At 38.6% G+C, this 15,187-nt stretch overlaps 1 protein-coding gene across 2 annotated transcripts in view; it reads left to right on the top strand.

Moving 5' to 3' along the window:
• Positions 1–15,187, top strand: part of map4l (microtubule associated protein 4 like) — a 105,229-nt gene that overhangs the window by 66,216 nt on the left and 23,826 nt on the right. The window contains exon 1 of one of the 2 annotated variants that reach the window (XM_038271753.1): positions 1,940–3,893. The exons of the other annotated variant lie outside the window; for it this stretch is intronic. Coding sequence (XP_038127681.1) covers positions 2,327–3,893 — 1,567 coding nt within the window. The 5' untranslated portion in view covers positions 1,940–2,326. Of the gene's footprint in view, positions 1–1,939; positions 3,894–15,187 lie in introns of those variants that run through there. 2 annotated transcript variants of the gene reach the window in all.

Genomic DNA, 15,187 nt, shown 5'->3' with positions numbered 1-15,187 from the left:
CACTTTATTCTGCTTTCCCTGCCTCCAGCTGCTTTCCCTGCATGGATAAAGACAGATAGGACTGATTTAAAGCACTTTTTAAAAAAGGCAAAGAAGAATGAACAATCTGGGATTCACATGGAAAATAATATAATATAACGTGTTTTTTCTAGATGTTTATTATTTTTATTATATTATATTATATTATATATATATATATATATATATATTTTTTTTTTTTTTTTTTTTTGATTTGTGAAACAATATTAGACCATGCAAAAAATGGATTTATCTTCAAAAGCCTCAGAAGGGAAATATTTATGTACAAAAAGTAACCATGTACATGAAATTATGTTTTATGATGTTTTTGTTGTTGGCATTCATATAAATATACTGGTGTGATCACTTAGCAGCTTTACGTTTGATTGGTTTTTTGTAAACATCTATTTTGAATTTATTGCCCCCCCCGGAGCAAACTACACCAGCCGCCACTAGTTCTGATTAGTGTAGATCATCATCAACATTTGTCACTTAAACATTTTATAATTCAAACACTTCATTTACCTGGTAAAAGAATGTCCAACAAACATAAGGCATTAGTAACATTTGACTTTATTATCCTAACTTAATAGTACTGTTTGTGTGTCTTCAAAACTGGACCCTGGATCTTGTGTGTTGTACCTAATATCAAGTGGCAATTATAAATATTTATCCAAGGATGTACCCGAGTTACCCGGGAGGAGCTCGGAGTACAGTTGTTGCTCCTCCACGTCAAAAGGAGCGAGCTGAGGTGGCTCGGGCATTTGTTTCGGAAGCCTCCTGGTCGCGTCCCTCGGGAGGTGTTTCAGGCATGTCCCATTATGAGGAGGCCTTGTGGAAGGCCCAGGACATGCTGGAGGGACTATGTCTCCGAGCTGGCCTGGTGTTGCCTAGGGGTCCCCCCAGAGCAGCTGGAGGAAGTGTGTGTGGATCACGAGGTCTGGGCATCTCTGCTTAGACTGCTGCCTCTGTGGCCCATCCCCGGATAAAGCAGAAGAATATGGAATGGCATGGGCTGGATATACACTATTATCTATTATACCTTATTACATGGAACAAGATAGTGTTCATAATAGAAAAAAATCCATGCATTTGCTCCATGTTGGCCCACATAGGCTAGCATGGAAACTAACAGTTCTTCACAAAATAATCCAAGTGGGCTAATGTCACTTTCTTTTTCTGTCATTCATGCGAATGCTACTTTGTTATATATACCAGCTACCAGAGCAAAGTTGAAAACAATAAAAAAAATGAGATTATTCAATTGTTATTTGAAAAGTTTCACTCGCCTTCCAAATCTTTCTGATTGCAGTCTAATTGAGCTTCTGTGGGATGTGCAGGACGAGAACTTCAGTCCATGGAGGCCCAAAAGTACACTTTAAGGATATGAATCATCAGCTGCTAACATCTTGGTGCTACATTTCAAAGGAAATTTTGAGGGGCTTGCCAGATACGATGATTTCAAAGTGTGTCTGTTGAAATTTCATGACTGATATTTGTATTTTTCGTAAAAAAAAAAAAACACATTTTCAACAGTTTTTTTCCTCCAGAATGAAATTAAAATTTTGTATTTATAGTTTTCCCTGAAGTCTAAGTAACACAACTTTGATCAGTCAGGATCATAATAGTCTTCAGTTTTGTCTTGCTAATCTCTCCTTGTGTCTCTCACCATGTATCAACATGTGAATAGTGGCTGTCACAAAGCAGCTGAGCAACTGTGACAGCCATGGATCTGTGTGTGTGTGTGTAAAGCTTGTCTCTTAGTTTGTGTTTCCTCGTGCACATTTGTCACCAGGGGCTGGATGCTGAAATTTTGCTCCAGCGAATGAGGGAATATTCAGGGTGGTCATGTGACTTTGTGATGTCAAGGAGAGAGAGAGGGAGAGTAAGGTGCAATTTAGCCCTACAGCTGATCTGTGCAGCGCTCAGAGAGAAGCTGAGACAACCAGACACAAACACACACGCACACTTTTGCTCTTTCACTCCCATGCACTTCTTTCCTTTTGCCTGTAAGCACACATGCACTCTAGGAGCCTGACATCCATGCAGTTGCACACAAAGACAACTGCAACGGATCACTCTACATCTGAAAAGAGATCATTTCTTTTCTCTTCTACATCACAACAGTTTGGTAAGTAAAGACTACTCTGCCTCCCGGACTGATAGGACACTTGGGGCAGAAGAAGCAACTGAGGACACAGGAAGAGGAATCTAAAAGCACTACCATTGACAAGAGAGCGGAAAAGGGTGACAAACAAATAGCTTATAGCAAAGATCAACAGAGGAAGATCAACTGCAGAGGAGGAGAATGTCTTTCCTCTCTGGCTCACCCTGGCAGCAGCCTGGCATCATTAATGGAAACAGTGGTTACGGACAGCCTTCCAGTGGGTATCAGCAGCAGCATCAACAGCAGCAGCACAAACCTCCTGGTGTTCTCTCCAGCGCCAACATCTCATCAGTCATGCCCTCCTCTTCACTCTCACCCACTGGTCCAGCTGCACCCCATCACGGTGACCTGCATTGCCAAACCCAGATGGTATCAGGGGGGAGCGCTGCCACAGCACAGACAGGATCAAGAATAACTTCAGTGGAAGAGGAGGTGAAATTAGGGCGAGGTGGCACTGAGGGGAATTTATCCGGGATGATAGCAACAGAAACGCAAAGCTTCACCACACCATTGCTGAATATAGAGGATGACTGGTCCAGACCCGAAAGGCCAAGGGAAGATGCACATAAGGTGGGAGGGGTTGGGAGTGTATTAGGGAGTGCAGGGCAAAGCCCCAGCAGCCCCCTCTCATCACATTCCTCCCCAGTTTCAACATCGCCCTCTCCTTCTCTCTCACCAGGGAGACTGTTTTCAAATTCTGTCCTTGACCCTAAACCTTTTGGACAAAACAATCTCCAGCAAAACATGGATGCGTTTCACCTTCAGGGATCCCAAAAAGGTATTCAAGGACACATCTTTCCTCCGGCTTCTAACCAGGTGTCTGGGCATCAGGAAAAAATATCATTAAACCCATCCATCACCAGAGATACAGCTTCAAGTGAAGCAGAAAGGAAGGATGCAAAGATGACAACTGGAAGCCTGTTGAAAGACGATTCTAATGCAAGTAAACCTGGAAGTAAAACACTCAAGCCATACCTTGGAAAGTCGGCTTTAGATGTGAATACTCTTCCTTCGTCTGAGCTGAAAGATTGCAAAGCTGGTAGCACTGCGGGGCCTACAACACATGCACCTGCATCCCAGTCTCCATCCCACAAAGCTGCTGGTAATGCTGTGCCGAGTGTTTCAGGAGGCAACAGGCTGGACAGAGAGAACTTAAGCCATACTGACACAGAGAGAACAGGAAGAGACAATGTAACTGAGAAAAATGTTGTAAGTTCTGCCATGGGGCAGGCTGTAAAGCCCTTTGAAAGTATGGGGAAAGGACCTTTTGCTTCGTCAAACAGAGAAACCAAAACAGTTAAAGGTAATGACGTTCCTCAGCGGACTGCAGTGAGACGTGCAATGTCTGACTGTTCACATTTGTCTGTTCCCATGGTAATGGCCGGGGCATACCCTACAGGTATGGCCATCACACAAGTGATGGCACCCCGAATGCAAGATTTCATCCCAATGGCAACACCTTGCCCATCCAGAGCCCCTTACCCACATGTTGCTGTCCGTCGATCACTTACAGTCACAGATGGGACTGAAGGCTCTAGTTCAATGGCAACAATGATCTCAGCTCCTTTAATGATGTCACCTGTAGTCCCATCATCTCCTCCGCCTAAGAGACACCATGGGAGCTGTGAGACCAATGTTCTACTTCCTGTTCCAGCTCCTGTAGGGACACTGGCTAACAGCACCCAAGATAGTATCACAAAAGCAACCGGTAAGACCTCTTTCTTGCATAGTGTGTATCGGGGGGCAAATGATCTCAAACTTAAATATGGAGTCACATTGCAGACATGGATTTGTAAATGTGTTTAAACAAAGTAAGTTGATGTATTAATAAGTATAATTATTTTTCTTTTTTGTGTGGAACCATTCTGCCTATCATCCTACCTATTCATGATACTAAAATGCCAAACTCCATACCAACTCTAAAACACAGTCTCACCTTTTTCACTGTAGAACTGTTTTTTGTAAGCATAGCCTTCTTTAGCATAAAAATGAGAATAACCTATTTTGGTAAAAAAAAAAAAATATTACTAGTAGAAAGTTGCGCTGCAATTTAGAAAGTGATACATTTCCTGGATTTTTTGGTAACTTTGTGTTATATTGTCTATCATTAGCTACAGTCAGCAGGGTGTATGACTCCCACTATTTCTAATACATTTCTGCTTTAATGTTAGTATAGATCCACAGTTTGTAAAATTTAAATGAATAGGAGGGATGGACTTTCTGATTTATCATTTGGATTAGAGCCACATGAGCTGCAAAATGTTATAGTGCTGTAATATTTGAGCCATTATAGGAACTGACAACATTATAACACAACTAAGCTTGTGAGACTTTGCATCCAAACTCCATGAACATGTCATACAGCTTAGGTACATGTGTCTCATAACAGACCAGGGCTTTATTTTTAATGTAGATTTTAACAGAAAAAAATAACAACTGATCCTTGGGTTAATATCTAAGATTAGTGCTGTAAATAATGATTATTTTGCAAATCGATCAATCTGTTGATTAGTATTTTTTCAGTAAATTGATTAATAATCGGATAGCCAAAGGTTACTTTAAGAAGATTTTTTTTTCAAAATTAAGGCATATTTTAAAGTCACTATACCCCAATTATCGAGTAATCGATTATTAAATTAGCTGATGATCGATTAATCATGGTAGAACCGATTAATTGTTTCAGCCCTACCTAAGACGTTTTCATGCCTAATGTGAAAGTCATAAAAAATGATTGGCAGTTCAGTATTTTTTAGCAGAGAATTCTGAATGAAAAACATTTTTCTATACCTGAATGTGCCTTTTTTTTGCAAATGATAAAGGCCATTATACTCATTTGTATGCCTATGAAATCAGCTGTCGAAGAAGTAATGTTTTTTATGACAAGGGATTACTTACTAAGTTTTAGATTCTTATTTTCTGTTGATTGCTGATTTTTCTTTTTAACAAAATTAAGGGGGAGAAAGGGTGATCATAAAAACAAAGCTTGCCAGGGAATTAGAAAAACATGATTGTATTGATGGAAATTACATGCAAAATCCCACTTTAAACGTACAGATATTTTAAAACAGAGGTTTAAGAGACAGATCTTCTCTTGATCTATGCAATCAAACTTTTCTGATCACTATTTTCCTTTAACAGCTTTAATCAGCGTGAGGGGTTTGCTAATTTCACAGTTTTTGGTTTAAAAACAAGAGTGTCATACAGTAGGTTAACAATGTTTTTATGTTCTCTAGAAAATCCCAGGAATTAGATGGGTTCTGCTAAAGTTGCAAGACAAGGGAAGATTCTTTTATTTCCTATGGGAAATGTATTCTTTGCAGTTATATTTTTCAAATTTCTAACATTGTTATCGGTCCATCCAGCAGTGTGTTTAGGCTTTCAGTCCACAGCAGACAGAAAAGCTGGGACATTGATTAGAGATTGACTCTGACTGTACTCATTCAAATATAGAGCAGCTATTTCTAGCATTGTGTCTGTCTCTGTGCGTTTGTGTAGGCACTCTGCTTGTGTGTGTAGGTGGACAACTTCCACTGACGTGAATCTAACAGATCTTAAAAAGCAAACGTCTACGTACACACACACATAAGATAGAAACCATGTCTGCACTTTTAAGATGGTCTTTTAATCATCACCAAAGGAAACCATCATGTTATGCATGTGACACACAAATAATACGTAGGCAAAAAATCAACAGTTGGTAATGATAAATACTGATCTAAGTGGCAGGTTTTGCTGTTGGCAGCATGAGAGGTTGTCAAGGAGTGCATTAGTATGTGGAAGAGATGAGCAACAGTCAAAGAATTAGATGAATAAATAACACGTTTCTTCGCTGTCCCCTGCAGAAGATCTTTGTTTTGGTCATTTTAGGTCCAGTTACTGGGGAGCAGGGAGACCCTATCTGCTGATTACAGTACAAATTGCTGGTTACCTTGATAAAACTACATATTATCTGCCCTCAACCAACCACTGAGATGATTTCTTGTATTTTGACTGGTTCCCAGGAGGCAAAGCTGTTCAGTGTCAGTCAGAGTTGTGCTGTTGGATTTTTTGTTTTCTTGTTTTTCAGGCTGAGCCTTTGTGGGGTACAATTTAACTTAAATAGTGAAGTCTTTTTGCATTTTCAAAATATGATGAAGTTATTCAATGGAAGCCTTAAGGGGGAGGAAAAATAGCCATAACATGGAAAAGAGATGATGACTGAGTGCACAAGCCTGTTGCTATTTATGAACGTCTTGTTGAGTAAAGCTTTGGCTCCTTATCACATAAGTCTCTCAGAAAGATTACACACCTACTAAAAAGTAAAAAACAAAAATCTAGGTCTGGTGATATTATTTTGTCAGGTAGTTTTTTAACGTTTAATATATGGCATTACTTTTCAAGAGAAGGTTGGTGTTGTTTGGCTCTTTTTGGGGGAGCAGAGATTGGTGCAGTGTTGCAGGATGGGGGAGCATCGATAGGGTCATGACTAATTTAAAACTGCATTGCACAAAGCTTAAGCTGTTGTCACATTCTGTTTGCTACTGTCTGACATGTTTTGATTTGCATTAACTGACCCTGAGTGACGAGCTGACCCTCTGTGGGGCTCACGACCACCACTGACACAACAAATTAACTATCCTCCATATCTTCATCTAAAAAAAAAAAAAAACACTTATACCGTGGCTTCGATATAACACACGTATCCATGTTTGTTTAGATAAGACAAATCCACACAAAAATCAACTTGTAGCACCAAGTTTTAACACATGGCTTGCCTATTATCTGCAGATAGTTAATGTTAAGTTGGAGGGGAGTGAAGGTGAACTGTTAAAGGTGTTGCTTTAGAGCCGAAAACAGGACAACAATGGAGGGGTGTGTTGCATTTTAGATGCCTAATTCCCCAGAGAAACATTGATAAATCTGGATATTTGAATTCAGCAAAAAAAAAAAAAAGTATAATTTTAGATCTCTGATCAAGATCAATAAATATCAAGTGAAAACTTTTCATACTGTTTTTAATGTTTTTATGCTTATTTTGGGTGTCCTGACCTCTCTCTAGTCCATTATAACAACATCATGCAACTGCAAATACACGTCTTACCTTTCTTTATTATTCACAGTTATTTTAAATTGTTTATCATTGTATTTTTAATTATAAGATAAAACTGTTTGATTTGTGGCACCTATATGATCAAAACTGCAATTGTAGTTTTTTTTTCCCATATACAAAAGGAGAGAAGCTGATTTACTGTTTAGTCCCACAAGTTCAACTTGTTTTATCACAGTGAAAGTACAGAGCATATTTAACTGGTAATAATTTGTTGTTACACATTACAAGTCCTCTGTTGAAAAGTAGCAAAACTTGATTAGCCTTGTGTTTTATTTATTCTGAAATAGTTATTTTTTTCTCAAAATTAACAGCAGATTTTGGTACGAAGTAAATCTACAAAAGAAATATTTTTTCTGACAGCCAGGCTCATACTTGGAAATGTAAACGATGTTTACATTGGGACTGGAATTTATTTACTGTAGATATTTTTGACATTTATATATGAAGCACATAAGCCTACCGTATTTTCACGACCATAAGACGCACCGTACTAAAAGGCGCAGTCTCAGTTATGTGTCCCATTTCTGTATTTAACACACACATAAGGCGCACCGGACTATAGGGCGCGTTTTTTATATACAGGTACATGTCCTCTACTACCTTTAAATACCTCTACTGCGTATTTAAAAATACAGCGGGGGCAAAACTGAGTATGACTGTGCTTTATTTATGTATTTATTACAAAGTATTAATCAAACCTGCAGGGAGCTGGCCGTGAGACAGACACATCGCAGATGACACAGCGCTGTGATTACTCCTAAATTAACTTAAAATCCTGAAACCTGCCGACGGAATATGTTCGCTTTTATTACCGGTATCCTGGTGCATGCAGCTAAAATTATTTAGATGAAAAACACCTGCCAGCAGCCGCGTGAACCCGGAGGCTGCCCGGCCTAGAGGCTGCTGATGAAGGGATTTCTCCTGTCGGCGCACCGCTGGTATGTGGGGGTCTGAGCGCCTCCGACAGAAATAGATAATCTGGATGAACTGACTGCAATTATTAAGTTTTCAGGTGGACTTTCTCACTTAAAAACATATTAAAACTACTTTATTCCCACTGATCACAGCAAATATAGCTGCAAGATTTAGATTATTTAGATGAAAAAACACCTGCCAGCCGCCGCGGTGAAGAGGAGGAGACCCGCCCAGAGGCTGCTGTTGAATTAAGTTTTCAGGTAGAAAAATAGAGCGGGAGCAAAACTGAGTATGATTGTGCTTTATTCATGTATTTATTACAAAGTATTAATCAAACCCATCAAAGTCATCATCCTCTGTTTCTGAATTAAACAGCTGCGCTAAATCAGACATGCCAATTTCCCCTTCTTTGCTGTCAGATTCACTTTCCGTGCAGCGCGGCTCCTCAGAAATGATGCCGGCTTTTGCGAAAGCTTGAACAACAGAGCCAGCAGACACGTTAGTCCAAGCATCTACAATCCATCCGCAAACGGTGGCGTAACTTGCCCGGCGCTGCCTTCCACTTATCCTGAAACTGTGGTCTCCGTCTGTCATCTATCGCTCCCACGCCGCTCGCAGCCTTACTTTGAACGGCCGCTTCACTCCGATGTCGAGCGGTTGAAGTTCCTTTGTCAGACCCCCCGGGATAACGGCGAGCACAGCATTCATTTGATTCACCTTTTTTTTCACATCGGCTGTGAGATGGGCACGCAGCGATGGTGATGCGTGGAAAAAACCACCTGGTCTCCTCACATACGCCTGCCTCAGCCACGCTTTCATAATCTCCTCATCCATCCAGCCTTTTTCATTTGTGTTAATATCATATGTCATCAGAGCGCTGTGTCTGTCTCGATGTCAGCTCCCAGATCAGCTTCTCTGATTGGTTGATGCGGCGCGTCCAGCAGCAAAACTTCAATTTTACCATCTCGAGCAGCAGCAGCTCGTTGCCGGTGCGTCAGATGCTTAAACGCTCCCGACGCGCTGCGCCTGCTGCTCAAAACACTCTGCGGGACCTTTTGCTGCACCTATACGCGCGTCAACTATTGACTTTGCATGTAAACTCGCTGCTTCTGCTGCACCTGCTGGGTCCGGTTCACACCGATGTCGAGCGGTTGAACAGCGAGCACAGCGTTAATTTGTTTCCCCATGTTTTTCACATCAGCTGTGAGATGGGCACGCATGGAGTTACATATTAACAGCGATGGTGATGAGTGGAAAAAAAACAGCTGGTCTCCTTACATTCAGCCACTCTTTCATCATCTCCTCAATGAGGTGGTCTCAAAAGTCGCAGTTACAACACACATAGGGCGCACCGCACCAAAGGGCGCACCGCACATTTTGAGGGAAAAAGAAAGACGTTTAAGTGCGCCTTATAGTCATGAAAATACGGTACTTAGATTTAAAGACCACATTTTTGAAGTATTTAGAGGCTTTTAACTTTTACAATTTTCTCACATTATAATCACAATAATCCTTGAGTTTTTTTGGGACTGTGTGGTAAAAAAAGTTCTACACAGGGAAATGTATGCAAGCTTTTTTTTATTATTATTATTGTTAAAATGCATGGTATATATCTGTATTTAGCAATCCTAACTGAATACATTTTTAGAACCAACTTTCACTTTTATTAAAGCTGCAAATCTATCATCTCAACATCTTCTCACATTCAGATACGTATATATTTTCCTGTTCTTTACAAAAAGAGGATATCAGTGTTTTACCCTTTTCACTGATTATCAGTTGTATGTAGGCCTGAAGGTTGCTTAGGGCATTCATATGCTGTGATCTAAACCATTTAATTTTGGCTTTGGATGATTGGGGTATTCGTCGAGTGAAAAAGTAAACCTCTGACAAATTTAAAGTCTATTAAAGGAACCTTCCTGTATGCTGTCATTTCTGTTGGTGATAGTGGGTTCATAGTGCAGAGCTTTCTTTAAAACATAATATTTTGCTTTTGGCCCTCTTCGGAGGAGAAAGCCTTCTGCCGCATATTTGCAAATTTCTTATTTTGAAATAATATATTGCGAATAACAGTGTTAAATGTTGCTGCTGTTTTACCTGTGGTGCTCATGCTGATTGATGCACAGGTGTAAAACAAATAGATTATACATTGGTTACATGGTTGTTGGAGTGTTGATCACCTGCTGAAAACCATTTTACGTCCTAATAAAACAGCCATAGTCTGAATTGAAGTCCAACTCTATCATTTTTTTTCTCTCTCCATCGCAAACAGTTGTTTCAATACATGCCACTGATTGCCAGCAGCTGTTATTAGGTTACAGATTTTTTTTATGTTACCAGTCTGCAGTTTGATGCTGCATGAGTCATTAGGCTGATGGCGCAGGGTGCAGTGACACAGCACTAAAAAAATCAATTTCACAACCAACAAATCACCAGTTTGTTAATTAAAAGCTGCGATATTACAACCTTTGCTTTACAGGTAATACTGTTTGAGTGCAGATTAAGTAGACTGCATATATTTATGCACAATGATCCCCTTTGGTGATGACGTTAGGCCATTTATTTGGTGTTATACATAACTTGTTATATAAAGAAAGGATTGGCCAAGTATTTACCTATACATACAAAGCATATTTGTGACGAAGTTTAAGATTTAAGAGTATATTTTCAAGGTATCATTGACCAAAGTTTGGGATCTTGATCTAATATTTTTAACAAATACAGGCACAGTGTTGTTTGAAACCATACCTTATCTGCTGATCGGACCAGATAACCTTGTAAAATCCTTACATCGCAAAATATTATAATTTTTAAGGCATTTTAATCACGAAAAAAACTTAACAAATTGACTTAGAGAAGCTATTATTGGGGCTTCTAAATTGCTGGAATTTGCTTTTGCTCAGATGTGATTGTCTTCGACAGTCAGCAAAGAGAATGTTCAAGACCTGTTAATGATCTGGTTTTACAGATCTGGATACAAGGGCTCTGCATCAGAGAGGAAACCTTAGAAGTTGGAGAAGGCTGTGGGGGTTGGAAGGTTTCTGGCTGATCCATTATGTCTTTGTAATCTATTTCTATTTTCTTTGCTGTTCTGTAAAGGAAATAGAATCTAATCATGCACATTTCCTTTGTCAGACAACAAAACACTGCAGGGAGTCCTGAACATTAAAATTCATGAGACCACAGAGAGGCTTTAGGAAAGAGCTGCAGCAAATTATGAGTTTTCATCACATTTAGCTTAACATTGCCATGTTAGAATTGACTTCATTATAGCTATAGAGAAAGATGTACAGGCAGATCACTTATGCAGATTTTAATGGCTTTTGCATGAGCCTGAGCATGTGTGGTTTTTGCTTTTCCTTGACCAGAAAGTCTGTTTTCTGCTGGATTTTACAGTAAATTAATGTTGAGGAATGGCACCACAGGTTGCAGAGACTGCATGAAAGAGTTGTGTAGAAGACAATATAAAATTGACATAAAGTCTATGGAGAAAAAGCTGGAATCATACAGACTATTCAGTAAAGATGGAGATGAAAGGACATTGTATGCATTGGCTTGGCATGTCCACTGTCCCGGTTATGTAACAGACATGTTGACATCCCCAAAAAGCACCAAGGCTTTGCTGATCTGTAGCCTCACAGCTATCTTTAACCATGACACTTCCATAAATATGGCTACGAAGCCTTTATTCCACTTTAGATTATCACTACCCATCTCTTTTTCTCTTAGCTAATTTTATTAACAGGCTTTTTTAAACAGTGCATTAAGACAATAAAGTCTAAGTCTAAGTTTATGAGTATTTATTAGAAAATTAGAAGTTTCATCAATAGAAGGTTTTAAAAGGTGTGTAACAAAAATGCGCTTCTTTCCTTGTTCAGCAAATGTATGGTTCCCAAAAGTATTTGAGATGATTTGGATGCTTTTTGGGAACGTGAGCTGAGATTTTGTCTTCACTTTGGTCAAAAGTGGTTGTGCCTTATATCTTTTACCGCAATAACAGATTGGTCAGTACAACCAGAAAATTAGTTGAATTTTTACAATCTGGTTAGTAGTTATGTGTCACTTGGTTAAAACAACCAATCTAATTTGGTAGTGTTTTTTAACCAATCCATATTGGTAAAAGAGAAAATCATTACAAATTGGCTACATTGACCAAAACATTGGCCAATTAACATATTAACATTGAAAGCCAAACCCAGGGTTTGAACCAGCAACCCTACAGTTGCACAGCAAACTCCTGCATTCACCATCACTCCCCCCATTATTGCTGCTACTAAATACTAATGTAAGACGAACGTTAAAACCAAGGTTGCATGTTCTACATGTAAACATGACTTTAAATATTCTCTAGTTCTATAACTATTACACGCTATACTTGACTACAGCCAAACAGTCAGATTATTAAACCATTAATTACTATTTTTATTGGTTCTTTGGTTAACTGATTAAATTGGTTGACCCGAAACCAAAAGCTTGGTCATTTTCTGACCAATACATTGGTTAAACAAACCCAAAATTGGTTTAGCCAACTAGATTTGTTGTTTTACCAAAAACTCAATTCTTAGTTTCCCATTGTTAGATTTAGAAAAGATATACATATTTTAAAGGAACAAGTGAGGCTTGTAATGCTTTGGATGTTGTTGGTGCATACTTAATGGAATGTTCAGTTCTCACTGGTGACCTTGCATCCGGTTTATGTCCTGTTGTATTCGTACATGTACTAAGAAAAAAATGGCAAATGTAATTTAGCGCCTCTTATTTGAAATCTTTGAAGATCAGGCCCTACGAGTGTGTTTTGGAGAGTGTGATCTCTTCTGCCATCGTCTGTTGCGGTTGCAGCATCAGAGCAAATAATTTAAAGAAGCTTAAGAAGCTTCAGACAATTATTGAACAAGAAGTGCCGTTAGCTTAAGACTTCTCCATATTTGCTGGAAGACAGACTGCTACCAGAGAATCTTTCTGCCTACAGCTCATAACATTTATTGTGCCACTAGTAGAAAAAAATCATATGTGGTACAAAATCGGATACATATCTGATAGTTTAAAAGCGTTTGCAGTCTAAATGTTTATGTCATGTTTTACCAGACTCTCACATTATCATCCAGGCTCTCACTACTTACTCATCCAGACTCTTCTCTAGCAAAGCAGGCGCAGAGGCACATTGTAATTAGCTCTTTTTTTCACCTTTTCATGATGTGATCATAATATTTTTGGATCTTTTTGTTGAGCAGCAACACCTAATAAAATAAAGATGGTGACATATATTATGACTTCTGTAAACTCTGCCCTGCTGTGTGACGTTTAAATTGTCCTTTTGCACAAGTAGGTCACATTAGGGCCATTAAACGTTTGAACTGGAGTCTGATGGAAGCTGCATTTAAGTACAAGTCTGAACGACCATGCAAGAAAAAAAATTGGGTTCCAGCAAAAGATCTTAATTAAGCTTCAAGACCTGCAATTTGAAGGTAGCTTTAGTGATGAATGACTCCAGCAGTAAAACTTTTTGTTGGAATATTCAAACTATATCACCTGGTTCATATAGTTGGGTTCACTCATACATCATTTAGGTTTTTGTCCTTAGAACTGAATTTCAGCCACAAATATTAAAGTGAGATTAAACAAAGATACATGGTAATGTCAAGAAAAACCCTGATGAAGTAAAACACTACGTTCACACCATAAATCCCTTTGCACATGCTCTATACAAAAGAGGGACATATAAACAGTGAGTTATACTGTACCTTAAAAAACTTACACTATCCACATTTTTCCTTGGTTTATCATTTATAGACCTACCTTTTTGTAATGTCAAAATATTATGCAAAGCATTTAGAAAATGTTTATTACACTGGGCTGAAGCTCAGTTCTAATGGTTCTGCAAGTTTTATACATGCCCTTTTCCCTAAACGCCTGAATAAAACTAAACTTTCTTAGAGGTATGCAGTAAAGCTCTACAAAGGTCTAACAATGTGCATATCATATATTGGAGTCAGATATTGTTGAAGTAGTGTCAACTTAGTCTAAAATTTAGAGTTAGACTTAGGCCAGTAAGGACTAAGACCACTACTTTTAGGAGGAAAATATTCTGACAGATAGGACCATGCATTATTACTCTAGCTATGCTGTATTTATTTGATTCATTTAGTTACTGACAAGTAATATTTTAGATATTGTAGGATTTGTCTCTCTTGACTCCTACAGATATTTTGTTCCAGAATGTTTTTTTTGGCAAAACAGCTTTAATTCTCTGCAACAATTTTAAGAACTGTTATGACAAACGTATTACCTAAAACGTGAATACCTTTTTCAGATGGGATGTCTTATTCCTAACGGCAATGTTCTTTTGCACATGACTCTGAGAGAATTTGGCTTTTATTTTTCTGTAGTAGGTTTCCATATTCAGTCAAGAATTGTGTCATTGGTGTTATAAACACTCTTAGAGGAAACACACACTATATCAAACAAAATGTTGTAATGCATATAATTAAATTGAGTTCAGTCCGCAGTGCATGCAAAAGCAGGTATAGGTTGTAAAAAAATAAATGTGTGGAATAAAGAAATGGAAGAATTGAGTTTAAATCAATATTTTCATTCTACATCACTTTGAATGTTCTTTGAATAAATGTATTTTCTTCAACTAATCTTTTGATGAAAAAGTTTTTTTTTTTTTTATCCACAAAGTCAAAAGAAAGTCTTGCTGGTGATTGTTGGACATTGAATTTTAATTGTTCAGTGTAAAAATTTAAAGATTTTTTGTATCAGAAAAGACGCCAATGTGCTAAATCTCCAGTATGCAGAGATGCTACAGCTCAGTACTTACAAAACTGTCTAGTGTCAGGATTGGAGATGACCTCGGTGACATGGATTTTGAGGAGACAGCATGTCACCATTGTCAGCACTTACATAAGGCAGTGCATTAGACTAAATGGGTTGTCCTGTTTACCAAGCAGACCCAGAATCATCTGCTGCCACGACCTACATAGAATCTTCCACTTGGA

The sequence above is a fragment of the Cyprinodon tularosa genome, unplaced genomic scaffold (genome assembly GCF_016077235.1).
Source record: "Cyprinodon tularosa strain WSP-4 unplaced genomic scaffold, ASM1607723v1 ctg12, whole genome shotgun sequence".
In the NCBI taxonomy this organism is placed as follows: domain Eukaryota; kingdom Metazoa; phylum Chordata; class Actinopteri; order Cyprinodontiformes; family Cyprinodontidae; genus Cyprinodon; species Cyprinodon tularosa.
This window is presented reverse-complemented; position numbering and strand designations above follow the sequence as displayed.